The sequence below is a fragment of the Carettochelys insculpta genome, chromosome 5 (assembly GCF_033958435.1).
Source record: "Carettochelys insculpta isolate YL-2023 chromosome 5, ASM3395843v1, whole genome shotgun sequence".
Classification (NCBI taxonomy): Eukaryota; Metazoa; Chordata; order Testudines; family Carettochelyidae; genus Carettochelys; species Carettochelys insculpta.
In genome coordinates this window covers 24,228,113-24,242,461 of record NC_134141.1, presented here as the reverse complement: position 1 = coordinate 24,242,461, position 14,349 = coordinate 24,228,113, and the positions used below count along the sequence as shown (strand labels likewise).

At 41.8% G+C, this 14,349-nt stretch overlaps 1 protein-coding gene across 2 annotated transcripts in view; it reads right to left on the bottom strand.

Annotated features, from left to right (window-relative positions):
* The window catches only part of CEMIP2 (cell migration inducing hyaluronidase 2), a 75,009-nt gene that overhangs the window by 39,441 nt on the left and 21,219 nt on the right, over positions 1–14,349 (bottom strand). For both annotated transcript variants that reach the window (XM_074994772.1, XM_074994774.1), the window contains exons 3-6: positions 9,103–9,243; positions 6,762–7,323; positions 4,140–4,309; positions 2,106–2,294 (exon numbers count right to left, since the gene is read on the bottom strand). In XM_074994772.1, the coding sequence (XP_074850873.1) occupies positions 2,106–2,294; positions 4,140–4,309; positions 6,762–7,323; positions 9,103–9,243 (1,062 nt within the window). The remainder of the gene's footprint in view (positions 1–2,105; positions 2,295–4,139; positions 4,310–6,761; positions 7,324–9,102; positions 9,244–14,349) is intronic.

Genomic DNA, 14,349 nt, shown 5'->3' with positions numbered 1-14,349 from the left:
GCAGAAAGTCCATTAAATCTGAATCTGCAGGACTGGAGGCACCTTGCAAGGTGCAATAGGGAGTGCTCTGTCAGACACATTGGAGGAACGCAGCAGGCTCAGGAGAAACAGCTCGGCAATGGGCTCTTTGCACTGTTTACAGAGCAGAGCTCCTGGGCTTGCCCACCACAAGCTGCTGCGGCAGCCCCAGCGGCCCTTCTGGCTCTGGTGAGTTGCTGGCATTTATTTAGGAAGAGGGGGCTGGCAGACAGCATCCGTTATTTCCAAGGTCTGTTAATCAGGGTTTATTAAATCAAGACTTCTCCTGTATTTATTCTTTCCTTAACACAAAGCTAGCATCCCTGTTACAGCTGGCTTTGACTGTTACAGAAGATTTTCCAACAGGAGCACTTCTCATACTACCTCATGGTATGTAAAACTGACCAGGTTTAGTGATTCTTCCTTTGCCCCATCCTCACCACTAAATAAAATAAATAAATAAATATGGAGAGGAGGTAAGAAAGAAAATGGAGGCATTCTTCAAAAAATTCTTTCCCCCTTAATTCTGTATCCTACAAGTACTACATGAGCTACCAAAATTTATGGAAGAGTAATATTCAAGTCTTTCTTTAGAAGGCCATCTAGATTCTAGACTATCAAATTACTTCATTTTTCATACAACATACAAATACTCAATGAGATGAGGCAGATTCAAGATATACTGTAACTCACACACATGAACCCCAAAAGAAAAAAAAAAAAAATGGAGCGAGAACTTGACTTGACACATTTAAAAAAAACAAAAACAAACAAAACTTATGCCTTGGGACATAAGACTCCCCTTTGATGGGCTGTTCACCCTTTAAATCAATGTTCTAACAATTTACATTACAGGTTTAAAGATCCAAATTACTCTTCCTTTCAGAGATGTGCACATTGTACTTGACTCCCTAATAAAAAGCCCCGTAAAAATGTTACTGACAAGCTCCGTCAGAGCAACTCTGACTTACACATAGACTAAAAGATGTGTTTTGCATGGTAAAATGTTGTGTATAAATAACAGAAATAATTTTCTTAGAAGCAAAGGAAATAATTTAGAAGGTGACTGTAATACAACATGATTTTATACAGATATTTATACTTTAATCCAAATTTTGAATTAAATAGCTTCAAAGTGAAACAAAGAACAGGACAAACAAGGAACACATTTCAAATGAAATGAAAAACACATGGGGCTTGTCTACTCTTGCCCCCACCTTCGAAAGGGGCATGTTAATCAGGGTGATGGGAGATTACTAAAGAAGTGCTGCGGTGAATACGCAGCACTTCATTAGGCTAAATTCTCCCACACAGCAACTTTGAAGTGTCAAATTTCGAAGTGCCGGCATGCGTGTAGCCGTGTGCATGTTGAAGTGCCCACGTTACTTCAAAGCACCTTTACTCCTCAAAATTGCAAGTGTAGGCCCAGCCATGGAGAGCCAGTAAGAAGAAAAGATACAAAAATACTGTCCTAGATGTTAAGTTACTATACTTTTGTACCAACATCGGAATGACATTTTCAGAGCAAGGAAGAAGAAATTGGATCCAGAACAAATAGGAAGACAGGCCTATTTAGGAGAGGAACAATTTGATTGTTCTTCCACATGAGAGCAAATGATATTCAGCATTCCATGGCCACTGGAGGATAGTGATTACAACAGTATGTGTTTCACCAGAGGTACCACTGAAGCAGTACGAAAAGAGCTGCAGTCAAAGGAGGAAAAAGGAACATTTAGGAGTCTGGATGATATTACAAAAACAAGCAGTGGAAGCTAAGGTTATATCTATGCTACTGCAAGATAAACCAAGTCAGGGTCGATCTTTTGGAGTTCAATTTTGTGCATCTGGTGCGAAATTGGACCTACCTAGGTTTGGCGGTCGACCCCTGTACTCATCAATATTGAGAGGAGTAAGGGAGTTCCACAGGAGAACTTCTCTCGTCACCTCCCTGTGTAGGTGGCCAGGTAGTTGACTGCAGAGAAGTCAATTCTAACTATGCAGCTGCCAGAGGCATCTCAGTGCATTATCCTAATTAGTACATTTAAACAATCACACCGAACATACCTTACGTTGTATCAGTCTCCTACCTTTGACTTTGACCTGATATTTGTTACACTCCGGACAGAGAAGGAGAGTGAATTCCTCTGCTTGGTACATTGAGTAGTCTGTGCTTGCAACAACTATCTGGTCTTCTGGCTTCCAGCTGCTAACATCTTCCAACAAATCTAATATCACTCCATCAACAGCCTCTACCTGGAAACCTGAACGTGGGACACCTTAAAAAGGGAAAAAGAATGCATGCAGCAATAAATGAAGCTATATCTCAAGATGTCATGTATTTTACAAATACTTACTTATGTTTAACTAACAAGCAATTCTCAGATTTAGCTAACATGTTCCAAAATGTAACAAACATCCTAATGTGGTACTGTCCCAAAAAGGGATGATGTAATATGACATCACAGGCTTCACATTTGCCGAGTCTGATTCAGATGAAATGATCTCACTTTGCCAACAGAAATGATAGTTTTTCCTTTCAGCCTCACTTGCACACCTGGGATGTGAAAATAGGTGGATAATTTCCTTATAGACCACCCCCAGAAGAAAAATTAGTCAAAAACTAGTCAAGCAAAGTGATGTTTGTGCAACCCTACTCTTGCCTAGCAGAGAGGCAGTGTTTAAAGAAACCAATACTCTAGAAGAAAAAATGTGGGGAGTTTAGCGAAACCCAAAATATGGCCAGATAAGGAGAATCTGGAGTTCCATAACTTCTTGGGACTATTTAGGGGGAACCATTAGTAGGGTGTTAACAGTGCCATATATTTAAAGAACTGGGTATGGAGGATACCACAGGCATGGAGACAATAAATGAAATTTCAAGGAGATTACAGAGCATCCAAAATACAAAGGATGAACGAAGAACTAAAGCTTACTGTGAGATCAAAGGCCTTTCATGTCACATATCCTGGACAATTAGCTGAAGAACAGCATCCTAACATGAACGTGATCAGTTAAGGAATTTTTGACCTTGAAAAACAACTAATCACCCAGCCCCATCTGTCTCATAAGTCTGGTAGACCACATCTGTAAGAGTATCCCATCAATCTGATAATTAGCCTAAGAATATTATTCTCACACACATCCCATTTAAAGACCCAAGAACAAACTGCAAGCAGAAGAATGTGACTGTACTAAGACTGATTCAGAGGAGAGTTTTGTAAACCTGAAGTTCTGTCATAGTTCTAGTATAGAGATAGACATAGATATTCCTCAGCTTTATGGTGAACACACAGGTCTTTATTACCCATCAAAAAGATGTTCCATCAAAACCTCTCTCTAAGTTTATGAAGATACTACTGTGTAAAGAGCTACATGTTAGGGATTGGGTAGGAAGAGCAAACTGACAGAGCCATACATTTAATGGGAGTCTCATAGTGCCTTCACAAGATATGAAGTGATTTGCTGATATTTTTATATCACAGGCATGGGTGCAGACTTCCCCTGATCACAACTAGGCTGCAAGCAGCCACCAGACTCAGTGGGCTGCACCCATTTTTGTTTTTGAGAAAAAGCAAGAGAGGATTAAACTTTCACATCAAAGATGACAATGAACTCCTAGTACAAGGGAAGGAATTTGACCTCAGAAGCAACTTCCTTTTCCTAATCAGGACTCACGCCCATAGAGCTTGGAGTAAGAAAAGCAGTTAAGGATTCAATAAAAGAAAGAGATTCATGGGTTTAAATACTACCAGACCAACAGGCTGTCAGAAGTATACCTGTCAGAATAATTTAACTAATAGGGAGAACCTTTTGTGAAAAATAAAGTCAGTCATGCTTATGAATTCTTCAAACATCCCAAGGAACAACAATTAACACAATATTTTAATGGGACTAAAGATAAGAAGTAAAAAAGGCAAACATGAAAGAGAGATACAAAAACCCACAAGTCTCTCAGATTGCCAGATTACAGTGTGTGATTTTATGTATAGCATTTTTATGGTACATTAGCATAACTATGTTTTTAAATGTAAGCATTAAGAGTATGGTTCCCTGCACCATTTTTTTGGCTATGAAGATTTTAGGAAAAACCAGAAACCAAAATATAAACACACGTTTCCTACCTTCATTCCATTCACTAAAAGCTCTCACAGAAAACTTCTGACCATCCACCGTGAAAAATTCTCTTTGAGCAAGAGCTTTCCCCCCAGTGCTATGATTTTCATAGACTCTCAGAGATTCATTACAGGAGGAATTTCCACCACCTATAACACCGACTAAAGCCCAGGCTTGCCTGCAAAAAAATTAAATAAATGTTTAAAACACAAAATCCCCTCCAATTAAATCCTTTGCTAATAGACTCTGTCCACAACAAACTTCACACCATACTTATTCAAGCATTTATTTTGTCTGTTTTCCAAAATGCTTTAAAATAGAATTCCAAAATGCCGTAGAAGAATGGGAGCTCCTCATGCAAGAGCTAGTTGTTGAAAATATTTGGTTGTTCCCGTATGTGGGCTGGAAAATGGTTATCACTCTCCCTCTTCCCCCCACCCCAGTTGACATCCAAGTCTTTTACAAATCACAAGAACCTGTGACAAGATTTATTGTGTGCATATAATAACGTACAGTGAGACTCAGATCTTGTCTGCATTAAGGAATACTTGTTGAAGTTTCCTGCTATGGTACTGCTAAACACAGGCACTGACAGAACTTTAAGGACCTTTCAGACACACCCATCCTAATCAGCCTGGAGATGTATCTATAGTGCCATATCTGTCTCTGGAGCTGAACCTGCAGTAGTAACAGCTGTACTCTCACTAAATTTGTTCTAACACACATGGCTACAAGGCGCACAATCCAGAATGTAGAGTTGCCAGGCATCCTGTTTTCAACTACGACGCCCAGTCAAAAGGTACACTGGAGACTTTGGTCAGCACAACCAACCAGGTTGCCGCTGACCAGACTTTTAGCACAGGCAGGTTTCCCTGGCTCTGCACAGCTCCTCAAAGTGGTAACATATCCCTGTGGGCCCTTAGTGGAGATGCAGCCATGAGATTCTGCAGGCTGCCTGCACCCACAGCTACCACCCCACAGCAGGAGAATGCACCCCTCCTGCACCCCAGTTCCCTGCCCAAAGCATCCTCCTCCACCCCAGTTCCCTGCCCAAAGCATCCTCCTCCACTCCAAACCTGGGAGCCCAGCACCAGCCCCCTGCACCCAATCTCCTCTCATCTTGGCTCCATCCCAGAGCCTACACTGCTAGCCAGAGCCCTCATCTTGTCCCACACCTTGCCCCAGCCCAGCCTGATGAAAGTGAGTAAGAGAAGGAAAAAAGAGTGCACTAGGGGGCTGAAATGAAGGGGGAGCAGGGCCCAGAAAGGGGGCAGGGCACTGATTTTCTGTTTTGTGCAATGAGGCAACCCAACTGGTACTGCCAATCCTCGCAATTTTACCAGGAGCGTCAAAAATCTGAAAGCAAAAATATCTCCTGGCTTGGGTTTTTGGGGTTTTTTTCTTTGTGACTTTATCCATGATTTTTTGAGTGATTGTTGCTCGCAATAGAGATCCTCTGCTTTAACACTTTTACTATACATCCTCTTATATAATGTGCTTTCCTTCACAATTAACTCCTGCTTTTCTTCATGTGCTCTGCCCTTTTGTCAGAGCTACACTTTGACTAAACCAAATCCATAAGCACAATATCTTGAGACTCCTCTCCTCCTTCCCGTACCTGTATGTACTCCAGTCACAGATCCACCTGTATCAAATGTTTCAGTAATTTTTAAAGAACATTGCAATCTATTGAAATTGAAGGATTATATTGTACAAAATCAAACCTATAAAGATAATATTTTTAGTAAAGCATTCCCTGTTCCAGAAAAAAATGCAGCAGCAAAGACTGCAACGCATAGGTTGCGCCTCCCTTATCTGGCATGCTCGGGACTTAATAGGTCCTGAACAAAAGAATTCACTGGATCGGGGAGATCCAGGGCTTCTGTACCAAGACACCCTTGCACTCTGGGGCTGCTGCAGCCCCAGCCTCCCCACTCTCTCCTCCAGGACTCTGGCCCCCAGGGGCTGCCACAGGGCTCCAGCTCCCCACTGCCATAGGACAGGCGGAGGCTCAGGTACCAGCCGCAGCGCCAGCTCCAGCCGCATACTCTCTTGTCCTAGACCACAGATCTTGTCGGATGACAGAGTACTGGATGTGAGAGATGCAACCTGTATCTTTTTTTTTTTTTTGCATTTGGTTTCCAGTTTGTCACTTCTAACCACGAAAGTGCCAATAACATATATTAAACGCCGCTGCCTGCTTTTCATCTGTGCAATTAAAAGCAAAAAAAACCTCTGAAAATAACGAGAAGTCATAATTATATTAAAGTTATGAAGATTAGCGCACTAGCATAACTGAACGTAAGTATGAAGATCCAGTACACACACACACACACAGCTACAAGTGTTACAATAAGCAGTTACAGGTTTTTACAATGTTAAATTCTACACTAATTAGTCCCCTTTAATATTTCTACAAGGAATTATCTATATGTAAGATATTTATTTGCATAGCATACCAGTGTGCAGAGCTTTGGAGGACTCACCTAGCGTGAACAGTGCTGGAATGTAAAAAAAAAAAAAAACAAAAAACCCAGCACTTTCATAAGATTTCACAAATCCCAGTTGACAGGATATATTTTACATCTAGGAGGCGCTAAGTAGATTGAAGTGAAAAGAAAATTATTCACCTGTATTCCAATCCTTCGACAAGCTTACTTCCCAGAAGATGTTGAATAGTCTGTTTGGTTTCGACCAAGAGATTTTTAGCAGCTGAATCTCCCACAGCAATGGCAACAATTCGGCCAGGATCCTGACCTTTTAAAAAATCCTGAAGTCTCCTGCTTTCATTTTGATATTCATGAGTATCAAACTTATCAACAACCAAAACTTGTGCTGTGTCCTGGTCAATCACTCTCACATTTAGCCCTCGGGAAAAATTCCTTTCAAATGCATAAGAACCAGAGGCCAGCCCTGAGGAATACAGAGTCTTTGACAACAAAGTCCAGGATAATTTCTGAGTGCCATGCAATTCCAGTGTTCCATCAGAGCCAACACCAATAAACTTTTTGCCAAATGTTGGCACATCACCTCCTTCATCTGATTTACCATACAAAATTATAGTAGCTTTGGATTTATAGCGACAGTTCTGTGCTCCAATATGAAGCGCTCCACCATCCTTTATCAGGATAAACCGAGTTCTCAAAGTGATATTTCTGGATCCATCTTTATCATCACCAAAGACAAGTAATCCTATAGGAAATAATATTTTTGGTATTAAACTGTGTTTTAAAGAAACAAAATATTCCTTTAAAAAAAAAGTGTAAACTAAACCCTGCAATAAAAAAACAACTAAAAGTTAGTGGAAGATATATCAATTTAGAAACCAAAATGATTTAGGAAAGGAAAAATAAAATATTAGAAGATGTCATGATAAAGTAAATTGTAGTATGATGACATTTTGGGAAGATGTTTCACAGTTTTATTCAGTAAGATAATTGCTAATCTGGTCTCCTGATTTGTCTTCCACCTATGAACAAACAGCCACCAATCAGATGTTGTCCTTAGAAAGTTATAGTCTCATTAGTGTTTTAAAAAGCTCCTACAGAGCCTCATGCAGTTGTCCCATTGAACAGCTGGGGGTATTTGTTCATCTGTTTAAAATATGTGATGCTTTTGACACACAGACAAGAATTGCAGGTAAAAGCTGAGGAGCAATTCACTGATGAAGCCGAAACGTCACTGGTGCTATAATGGCTGCAACATCAAACCAACTAGACAGATTATGGGACATGGAAAGAAGGTCTAACGAAAGTGTTTAAATTTAAGTCCGGACCTACCAATGCCTGTAGGCAGAATGGTAGGAAAGAGGAATCAGTTCTCAAGAAACATCATGCTTCCATTTTTCTTGGCACTGAAAATATAGGGGAGTCCTAGGTCCCATTATGCAACCAAGTAATAAATCACACAGCACTATACATGCACAATACCACATGCAAGCTGCCCACAGCAGGCACATATGCGACAAGATTTAAAACCTAATAAGCAGTTAAACCAACCAAATGTACACTACATGTACAATGTGCTACAAAATCACTCCAGGTAAAGTCTTTTATGAAACCCTGAGATATGTACACAGACTGTGGTTATGAATTCACGTATTTGTACAAACAGAAAACTGTGCTCAGTCTGTGGTGCCTTTCAGTTGCATCTCCTAGCAGGGCAGTGAATAGTCAAGAGGGGTGGGGCATTCTCCAAGCCAGCTGTTTATACAAAAAATGGCCTCAAGTAGCTATCCATTGTCCAGCCCAGGAAAAAGAAACAAATGATGGACGATTAGCGTTAACGGAAAGATCCTGAGACAATTTTAGACTGAGAAGAACATCCGGGCTCCTCACACTGACCAACCCTGAGTCATCATGGGCTGGGGAGTGGAAATTTAAGATGCTTTTTAAAAGCAAGCTTGGAATTGAAGTTTTTGTTATCCAGAATTTGGGGGGGACAGGCTCAATGAGGGCATTGCTGCTGAATGCTGAATCCCTCCTATAGTGTCAGAGAGCGGGTATAAGGAACTATTTTAAGGCAACTTATTTGAATAAGAGATTTTTATCTTGCATATGAAAGTACAGAAGCCTGAAATGGCATCTTTATGTTGATTTTCCATGCGATTTGTAGAAGTCTGTATTGCCTTACTAATACATCACTAAAGCTATATTTTTTTTATTTAGCTCTCTCCCAAGTAAGTAGCTTCTGTGCAAATTGCATAGAGTGCACACTCCTGATGGAGCAGGGGATTTCTTCAGGGGTGATAGGTCACAGGGAAAAATGCGAGTTAAGCACAACTCAAAATCATGCATTTTGAGGGTTTACTGTATATGCAAAAATTTCTTCTGCACCTGCTTTCCCTCTTCAATCAACACTATCAAATGCACCTACTCCTCTCTAATGTGCTTTGGGCATAAATGCAGAAATGTGTTAAAAGTGAGACATAATAGTTGACTGAAGCACATAGATTGTTTTGCCATTACACACCTCCATTCTGTATGATTATAGAGTGCACAGTAGCATCCAAATTCAGACGGAACAAATCACCCTTTTTGATGATAACTTTCTTTCCAACATCATGTCCAGGGTTCCAGTTCTGAAGACGAGGGTTCTGATCTGGACAATTCTCTGCAATATAATAACCAAGCCTATTAAAACTGCCACAAACACATTAAGACAAGACATTGCAATAATAAAACACCTTGGTAGTAATGTCAAAAAACACAGAAGTCAGGAGTTTTCCTCCATCTACAGGGAAATGAAAGTGTCACTCGTTAGGAATAAGTGATTCTTTTTCAAATTAGATGGAATGGAATCAAAAATTATGGATGACCTTGCTTCTTTCTGTTGCTTCCCTAAATGTACCATAGAAGATCCTGCAGTTAACTACATTATTGTTCAAACTTATGCAGCAAAACCAAAGACCAGATATGTGAAAGCTAACAAAACTTTGGTAGAAGGAATGTAGTCTTGATCTTAAATTTAGCCACTTGGTGCACTAAGAGATCTACAAAATGCTTCTGCCGAAGACACCAGTCATTTAGATACCAACGTGGCTTGTATGTTACCAGCTGAGGATGCAAAAACCACAGAATTCTCTACAACTGGGTTAAGAGTGTTGAAACAGTTGCCTATTACAGCAGCAGAGACCTGCCTCCTCGTATAGTATAGAGGTGAGGAGAAAAACAGAGACTGGAGATACGGTCTCTAAAGCAGGGTTTCGCAAACCTGATATAGCTGGGACCTGTTTTTTTCAGTACCTATTTCTGCAGCCCAAAAACATAAACGCATATTTAAAAAAATGAAAAATGAATACATTTTCACTGTTTATTATTTATTTACAATAATAATAGTACATAGCGATAATTTGTGTACAGCAAGGCCTTCTTTTACGTGGCTTCACACTGTGTGAAACTTGGGCTAATGCAAGTTTCGTGCAATGTGAAGTTGCTGGGCTGTTAGCCTGCCTAGCTTTCTGCAGCTACAGGCAGCCAGGCAGGCTAAGAACCCCCTTCCCCTGCCTTCCCAGAGTGCACTAAGCACCACTCTGGGAAGATAGGGGGAAGGCTTTTAGCTCACCTAGCTGCCTGCTACTGTGGGCAGCCCAGTGGGTTAACCCCCACCCCAACCAGCTTATCCCCCACAACTCTTCTGCCCCTGTGGCCCCACATCACCCCCCCACGCACCCCAACTCACCTCCCCCAGTGTGGGGCTCCAGCTGCACAACTGGGGCTCCCCTCCACCCCCATGCCACAACCCCCACCACACCCCCAGGCCCCGACCCCACCTGGCCCCACTTCACTCCCCCCGCATTCACCTCAGTTTGACCCCCACCACGTGTGGAGCTCCAGGTCCCTGCTGTAAACACTCTGGAGTTGGAGCCCTGGGGAAGGGGTGGCCATGGGTGCCCCGTGCCCTCCTCCAAGGGCTCCAACCCACCCACCAGCCCTCCTCAACTTACATGAAATCCAAGGTATGCAAGGGTTGCGTTCCACACAACCCTCATGTACCTTGAGGGATTACTGTATATTCCAAGGACTGGTACTGGGCTGTGGACAATACTTTGGGGAAACACAGCTCTAAAGCACCTGGAAAAAGGACAAACTGTGTGTTTATGGGGAGCGGGGGCAGGAACCGCACCAGATGCCAAGACTAGCAGGCGAGCACTTGGTGTCAGAACAACAGTTGGATAGTTCCATGTCAATGGATTATTCCATGTAGTCTTCTCACTTCTCCTTCAGAGTGAATCTTACATCAAGGGCAATGTTGCTTCAGAATATAAAGGGGCATGCAAGAACAAATGATAGTAAACACCCCTATCTAAGGAAATGGGATCAGCACCCTGGAACGAAATAGTATCTAGTCATCCCCTCTTTAATGTAATCATTAGCATCTCTGATTTACATTTTGTAACTTACTTAACACCATACTCTGAATTCAGTACTTTTCTACACTGTAAATTCATATCAAAATCCTTTTCACAAGAGCCAAGATTTGACTTTGAAAAGATTCAATATGTATAGTTGACCAGAAGACACCTAATGGATAACAAATTCTACAAGAAAAACAAAATGAAAGAAACAGCAGCAGGGCAAGAGAGTGGCTTAGGGTGGTCCAAAGCAGTGGTTATATAAAACTCAACAAATTAATCTAAGCTAAATAGCAGGGCATATCTCCTTAATAGTAACATCTATTATACTGATGATTATTCTCAAAGGAAATGGAAGCCTCATTATTTTAGTGTTACACTGTTCAAAGCTGTAGGGAAACAACTTTCCCTTTGGTGTCCCAAGCAATGTAATAAGATTATTTAATGAGACAGTAACTTTAAGTAAGATAAGTTCTATGAAAAGATCTGGGAAGGATCAAAGGACTGTAACTTCAGTACTGAGACAGGAAGGAAGTGGGTAAGAAAGCAATTCTAAAATTAAATGTTTTAAGGATCTCCAGCAAATTTAACTATGACAAAGGAGATATGAATCTCAGAGGCACAAAATTAAGTTTCTCTAACATAAATATGAAGGTGATGCTGATCATCAGACTTTTTCACAGAAACACTGAAAAAATCTACTTTGACATACACACGATTGGCACATAGGTTTCAGGAGAGGGATCCATGATGAACAACCCAGAATTTAATATGGCACAATATGCCTCACTCAAAACTTACCAGGTATGTTGTTACACAGATACACTTTTTATTATACATTCCTATTTCCAACTATTTGCAAGTTTGGCAAAGACAGCTTTGCCAAACTAACCATTAAGGCTGACAGTTTTCCATGCTGGATGGCCTAAGTTCCCTCTATACTGCATAGCTATGCAGCTGCCTATTAAGCCCTGTGCAGAGGGTCAGGGCCATGGCAGGGAGAAGTGCTGATTCTTCATGTCGGCCCCAGCATGGATTTGCCTCAGCTACGGCAGAAGCACTTCTTCCCAGCTCCAGCCCCACTGGATTTGACATGGTCCTGGAGAGGCACCTCTCTCCTGGCCCCAAGCTGCTGTGGTGAGAGAGGGCTGGGGGTCATCCTCTCTCCCTGGGGCAGCCTGTATCCCAAACTCCTCACCCTTAGCCCCACCCTAGAGCCTGCACCCTCAAGCTTCCCAAATCCCTGCCACAGCTTTGAGCCCCCTCCTGCAACTCAAATCTCTTGGATCCACCATCTCCATAATGGTGCACATAAAATCGATTCCACATAAAAACTAGAGGGAACACTGTGGGTGGCTGCTTAATTTTATGTTAAAGCAAAAAACGGTTCAGCTGTTTCTGAAAAAAAGTTTTGGGGAAAAATGCTGTTTTCCAAACGTTAAGCAAACCAACCCATGCTTGCAACTGTTCAACTGAGAAGGTTTAGCATCTTCATTCTATGGAGCAAAGACTTGACTTTTGGTCAGGGAAGATAGGTAGCAGTATTATCTTGTGACCAGATAGGAAGCATTCATTCATTGTCCCCACAAAAAGCCCTTATTCTAGGATGATAAGCCTCTGGAAAATTCACCACTTCCCTCTTCTCGGTAGAGGCTTGCCAGAGTCCATCAGCTAAATTCTAGAAGAGTCTGTCTACCCTCAGTAAAATTCTATCCAGTGCTGCAGATGCTGAGCAGAATCTCTCTGCATTTGCTCCTCATTGCAGCCGAAGATCATTTTTAACACTGGCAGTGAGAGCAGAAATATGGTCTCTCCTTGTGCTCTCTGTAGGTCTCCACTGCTGGCACTCAAAACAGCCTGACTAAAACGTAACAGGAGTGAAGCAAGGAAGAGAGGAAGAGCAGAGGGACAAGCTGAGAGGTCAGGATAGAAAGTGACAAGCTCATGGAGGGACATACTAGAGAGATCGGCTCTAACCACTAAAGGAAACTCCCCCCGCCCAACAGCTTGGAGAAGGGGAGCTCTGGCCCTGGCTCCAGCCCCTTGGAAGGGCTCTGGGGGACAAAAGGGTAGCTCTGGCCCTGTGCCATGGCTGGGGCTCTGGCCTCAGCAAGGCTCTGGCTCCTGCCCCCTCCCATGCTGCAGGGGGAAGGTAGGGTCAGAGACCCCACCATGGGTTCACAACCCCTGATCTAGACTAAGTCTTTAGAAGTCATCTCCTCCTAACCATATCTTGGACAAACTGACAAGAGTGAGCCTCTTAAACAGTTCATTGTAAGGCTTATTTTCCTAAAATGTGAGTAATTCTTGCAGCTCTCCATTCCAATTTTTCCAGACTCTTTTTTTTAAAGTGTTGACTCCAGAACTGAATTACAATGGTAAACAGAAACTCCCAACTCATACTTAATTGTCCCCTGTTCACACATCCAAAGTGTCCCAGAGCACTGCACTGGGAGATCACATTCAATTGACTATATCTAAGTTCTTTTCAGCACCACTATTTTCCATGAGACAGTCCTTCAACCCGTAAAACTTTTTTGTTGTTCTCACATGTATGGCATTGCTGTCACATGGGCAGACTGGTCAAGTTGTGTATGATGCCATAACACCTTAATAAGAGGTGCTGATACGATGAACAGGTTCCCTGTTCCCCAGAGATAGTTATCAAACCCCTGTTAAGTAGACTAAAAATACATTTACTTAACATAGTTAGAAAACCAAAGTGTAGATGCTAATTATATTTGTCTATGTTTATCTTTAATTTTGTTAGCTTAACAATGTGAACTAATTAACTTGTAGACACTAACATTCTGTTCCTGTCTCAGAATGTTTCATTACTGCCCTGTACTTAAGAACATCAGAATGGCCATACTGGGTCAGGCCAAAAGGTCCATCCAGCCTGGTACCCTGTCTTCCAAGAGAGACCAATGCCAGATGTCCCAGAGTGAGTGAACAGAACAGGTGATACATCTTCTGCCATCCATTTCCAGCCTATGACAAAGAGAGGCTAGGGACACCATTCCCGCCCATTCTGGCTAATGGTTACGTTGATGGCCCTAATCTCCACAAATGTATCTAGTTCTTTTTTGAAACCTGTTAAAATCCTGGTCTTCACAACATCCTCTGTCAGAGTTCCACAGGCTTACCATGCACTGTGTGAAGAAAAACTTCCTTTTGTTAGTTTTAACGGCTCTGATTCAGGAGATCAAAGGGGAATATTATCATTAGATGGGACATGAAGTATAATCATATATTACTGTTCTCACTTCTCTTTGAAGATTGTAAATTCCACACAATAACCATTCAGGCAGCTCACAGGTAGCTTAATTGCCTTACGCTAATGAATACCATGGTTATCTATGCAT